This window comes from Montipora capricornis, chromosome 10, assembly GCF_036669925.1.
Source record: "Montipora capricornis isolate CH-2021 chromosome 10, ASM3666992v2, whole genome shotgun sequence".
Lineage (NCBI taxonomy): Eukaryota > Metazoa > Cnidaria > Anthozoa > Scleractinia > Acroporidae > Montipora > Montipora capricornis.
Window position 1 is genome coordinate 63498329 of NC_090892.1, and position 5000 is coordinate 63503328.

Consider the following 5000-nt stretch of genomic DNA (forward strand, 5'->3'; position numbering starts at 1 on the left):
TTTGTCATGAACGTGACAACGGACTATGTTGGCTATTTTACAATAGATCCTGTGCATCCAGAAGCAAGCTGTGCTGATGTTCTCTCAGAAGCTGCAGGAAGCAGCACACACAGTCAGCAAGATCAAGGTAATAAATTCAAATCACTGAAAGGAAATGTCAGGCTACAACACAAGGCAAGCAAACTCCTTTCATCTTCCCTCCTTTTCGTCTCCCTCTCTACTGATATAACTGGCTCTGCATCTCCGGTATCCTTCAGAAAGAAACTTACAAATTCTATTCCAGATGAGTATTAATTCTACCACAGATAAAAAGTTCATATTTTGTATCTTTGTTAAGTTAATGTCCATCTGAAGTTTCATGTGAGTGAACAAAAGCATACAAGCCTTAACGGTTTTTATAAGGTTTCCTCACAATTAATTTTTTATTCTGACATTTGTTTGTAGTCTGTAAATCTAATATACAATGGCAAAAGTAATATAAAATAAAATAAAGTAAGTAAGGTCTGCAAGTTGCTTAAGTGGATTGCGGTGTTTTTTGTAGTTAAACTATTAAAGGATAAATTTTCATTCAGGGGATGTGTGTTATTTTCCATTGATATTACAAATTACAGTCAATAATAGGGAGAATCCTTATTATATGATAAAGACTGCTTGAGAGAATTGTGTCTTTTTTGGAGTGGATACTTGACTTGTTGTTACAACTTTTTTTTGAAGAAATGATATGTTGTGTTGAAAAGTAAGGAAGTATTTCATGTTGGTTTTGGAACCCGGATGCATGACAGGCGCAAAGATCAGTCTCGAACTTATGACGTTCACTTTTCAATGGGAAAAAGTAATTTGCAATGCTATGAAACTAAATTTTTTTGTTACTGTTATTTGTTTTTCAAATATTGCTGAATACGGGACCTTCCGTGGTGTCAAAATTAAGAACACAATAAGGTTGAGGTTAGACCAAAAAAAATTAATAAATAAAATACAGGCAACACCTTATTTAAAATTATTTTTGTCTTTTGCAGATTTACCATATTCTGTCAATATTATAGAAAGGATCCGTCAGCTCTACAGTACTCGTGAAAAAATTATTTTTCCTGTTCCATGGCTTGATGACTTCAGCTTTCATCTCGATGACGTTTTTACCAAGCTAAAGATTTTGGGCAAAGAAAAGACAAGGGGAACATTGACTGATGAAATCACCAACATGACAGCTATCTTTAGAGGACACAAGGATTGTGCAAAGCCACGGACTGTTTTAATTGAAGGAGACCCAGGCATGGGAAAGACGACCTATTGTCAGAAACTGGCATATGATTGGGCAATGAAACGAGAAGAATGGGACAAGTCTTTTCCCGAGATTGACGTTCTCTTGCTTTTAAGGTGTCGTGATATCAAAACTGATATCTGGGAGGCCATTGATGACCAAATTCTTCCTCTTGATATTGACGAAGAAGACAAGGAATGGTTCTTCAAGTTCATTCGAGAAAATCAATCCAAGGTTCTGTTAGTGCTTGATGGACTTGATGAAGTGGATTCCAGTAAAGTTGACATGTACAATGACCTTCTGGAAAGTAAAATGTTACCCAATTGCCACATTGTTATCACATCACGCCATGAAACTGGTAAGAGTGTAAGGCGGTACTGTGACACCCTGTGGGAGATTGTGGGATTTACTCTTCAAGACGCAAAGAGCTACATTCTTAAGTACTTTAAAGGCATGGAACACTTGGCAAAAGAGCTACTCAAACAGCTTGCGCTTGACATGAGGAAAGAGGGAGACTTACAAGAGTTGACACGGAATCCTCTTAATACAGCTTTACTTTGCATCCTTTGTGAAGATTTCAAGGGTGTACTTCCACCGGAAAGGACACAGTTGTACACAGAAATGGTGCGATGTGTTTTGTTAAGATATGAAAAGAGAAATCGATCATCGACAGGCAGTGATGCTGACCTACTGGAAATTTACAAGGATGAGCTGGTGCAGTTAGGATGCATGGCGTTGCAGTCTTTACGTAAAGGAGAGTTGTTTTTCGACGAGAATGAATTCAAAGGCATTTCCAGTAATTTGATCAAGTTTGGGTTTCTATCGATCCAGTCCGGTGGCAGCAAGAGAAAACCTTCCTTGCGTTTTGGCTTTCTTCACAAGACCTTTCAAGAGTTTTTTGCTGGCTTTTATCTTGCTTATCAGATCCTTGATGGAGACACAGATTGTAAATCAGTAGTGAGCGATGTAAGGAACATGCATGAACTGAAACAAGTGTTTATGTTCATGAGTGGTATTTTGTCCGCAACATCTGAAGAGATGACAGTTTCGTTGGTAAAAAGCATAGCAGAGCTTGCAAGTTCGTCCAATATGGGAATGGAGAATGACAAAGAAGAAATTTTAGAGTTAGCATTTGATTGTATATTGGAATGCAAATGTCATGGAGAGAACCTTCAGTCTAAGTTACTTCAGGCCTTTGGACAGAACTTCCTTATTAAAGATCTCGACTTGAATTATAGATTCAATCATGTGAACCTTTTTTGTGAAATTCTCAAAGTCAACACATGCTTGACTACTTTGAATCTGACTGATAACACAATTGTTAACGCTGACGCTGAATTTCTTTCTGAGGCTCTCAAAGTCAACACATGCTTGACTACTTTGAATCTGACTGACAACAATATTGATAACGCTGACGCTGAATTCCTTTCTGAGGCTCTCAAAGTCAACACATGCTTGACTACTTTGAATCTGGGACGTAACGAAATTGGTACCGCTGGCGCTGAATTCCTTTCTGAGGCTCTCAAAGTCAACACATGCTTGACTACTTTGAATCTGGGACGTAACGAAATTGGTACCGCTGGCGCTGAATTCCTTTCTGAGGCTCTCAAAGTCAACACATGCTTGACTACTTTGCATTTGGTAAGGAACGAAATCGATGCCGCTGGCGCTGAATGCCTTTCTGAGGCTCTCAAAGTCAACACATGCTTGACTACTTTGAATCTGGGACATAACGAAATTGGTACCGCTGGCGCTGAATTCCTTTCTGAGGCTCTCAAAGTCAACACATGCTTGACTACTTTGCATTTGAAATGGAACGGAATCGATGCCGCTGGCGCTGAATGCCTTTCTGAGGCTCTCAAAGTCAACACATGCTTGACTACTTTGGATTTGGAATGGAACGGAATCGATGCCGCTGGCGCTGAATGCCTTTCTGAGGCTCTCAAAGTCAACACATGCTTGACTACTTTGCATTTGGATGTGAACGGAATCGATGCCGCTGGCGCTGAATGCCTTTCTGAGGCTCTCAAAGTCAACACATGCTTGACTACTTTGCATTTGGAATTGAACGGAATCGATGCCGCTGGCGCTGAATGCCTTTCTGAGGCTCTCAAAGTCAACACATGCTTGACTACTTTGAATCTGGGACATAACGAAATTGGTACCGCTGGCGCTGAATTCCTTTCTGAGGCTCTCAAAGTCAACACATGCTTGACTACTTTGCATTTGAAATGGAACGGAATCGATGCCGCTGGCGCTGAATGCCTTTCTGAGGCTCTCAAAGTCAACACATGCTTGACTACTTTGAATCTGGGACATAACGAAATTGGTACCGCTGGCGCTGAATTCCTTTCTGAGGCTCTCAAAGTCAACACATGCTTGACTACTTTGGATTTGGAATGGAACAAAATCGATGCTGCTGGCGCTGAATCCCTTTCTGAGGCTCTCAAAGTCAACACATGCTTGACTACTTTGCATTTGGAATGGAACGAAATCGATGCCGCTGGCGCTGAATTCCTTTCTTAGGCTCTCAAAGTCAACACATGCTTGACTACTTTGCATTTGAGTTGGGGGTGATTTCGATTGGCCGTATTCCAGGAGAAGAATACATGGACTGAAAGGTAAAAATCCTTCGTTTTTGCGAAGATTCTTATTATAATAGACCATATTCGTATTCTCAGTATTGGACTCGAACTAGCTTGCAATGGAAGCTCATGCAGGTAAGTCTTTTCAAATGCAAATACTTTTTATTGTTATAGAGCTGGATTTTTTTCCCGACAGCGTGCGCTCTCATTGCTTACTTCGAGATCACATGACTGCTAATAATAAAACTGTCTCCTGCCAAAAGTCTCTGAGCGGGCAACATTGCAAAATCTATGACGTGCGAGGGTAACAGTGCACTGTGACCCACAAATGTTGACCAACGACCGCCGTTGCTGTTGCCGTTGCAAGTTTTTCTTTTTGTGCTATATGACAAATCACTCGATGATTTAATTTTTTACCTCGAACCTCGATGTTTCCCTCGGCTGCGCCTTGGGGAAACATTGAGATTCTCGGGAAACAAAATTAACTCTTTCCCTCGGGACCAGTCATTAAGTGTTTAATAAATTTCCCCGCATTAGCCTCCATTGCAAGCTAGTTCCAGTGCAATACTGAGATTACAAATATGTTTCTATTGTAAAACATCTGCTCAAATGCTACTTTAAACATGTGTATATTATCCTTGTTGCTTCAAAACGCCAGACATACCATTTTAAAACAACACTCCACGTATTCTTATTCCGGAATAGGGTTAATCGAACGCACTCTTGGGTTTAAATCAATTATTCTCCCAGATTCGGGTGCTAAATTCCTTTCTAAGGCTCTGTCAAGTGCAGCAAGCGTATTAGGGGTGTCCGGCGTATCAAGGATATCAAGCGTATCAGGTGTATCCAGCGTTTCAGGGGTAACCCTGATACGCAGAACAACCAACAAGTTTCAACCCGTGTCGGCCGTTCCAACCACACCGGTAAAGTATCAACAAAAAGCCCTCGCTGGTCTCCTAAATAAAAGACTAGAGTTGTAACTTTGATAAAAAAGCCGAGTTACATTTTATCTGAAAATATGGTGACATCACGAAATGTATCCATGCAGTGTTGTAAATGTGTTTATATTGTAGGTATTTGTTCTTGTGGATCATCATGGAACTTTTGTCTAGCTTTTTCAATGTTCGTTTTGAAGGCATGGGCTTCTACTCATTTCA

At 40.3% G+C, this 5000-nt stretch overlaps 2 protein-coding genes across 2 annotated transcripts in view; both read left to right on the forward strand.

Moving 5' to 3' along the window:
- The window catches only part of LOC138022482 (NLR family CARD domain-containing protein 3-like), a 34250-nt gene that overhangs the window by 28936 nt on the left and 314 nt on the right, over positions 1–5000 (forward strand). The window contains exons 8-9 of the mRNA XM_068869637.1: positions 47–127; positions 1017–5000. The exon at positions 1017–5000 is cut by the window's right edge and continues 314 nt beyond it. Coding sequence (XP_068725738.1) covers positions 47–127; positions 1017–3784 — 2849 coding nt within the window. The 3' untranslated portion in view covers positions 3785–5000. The remainder of the gene's footprint in view (positions 1–46; positions 128–1016) is intronic.
- LOC138022487 (protein NLRC3-like) overlaps positions 3830–5000 on the forward strand; it is an 11449-nt gene continuing 10278 nt past the window's right edge. The window contains exon 1 of the mRNA XM_068869645.1: positions 3830–3879. The gene's annotated coding sequence lies outside the window, so the exon portion shown is untranslated. The remainder of the gene's footprint in view (positions 3880–5000) is intronic.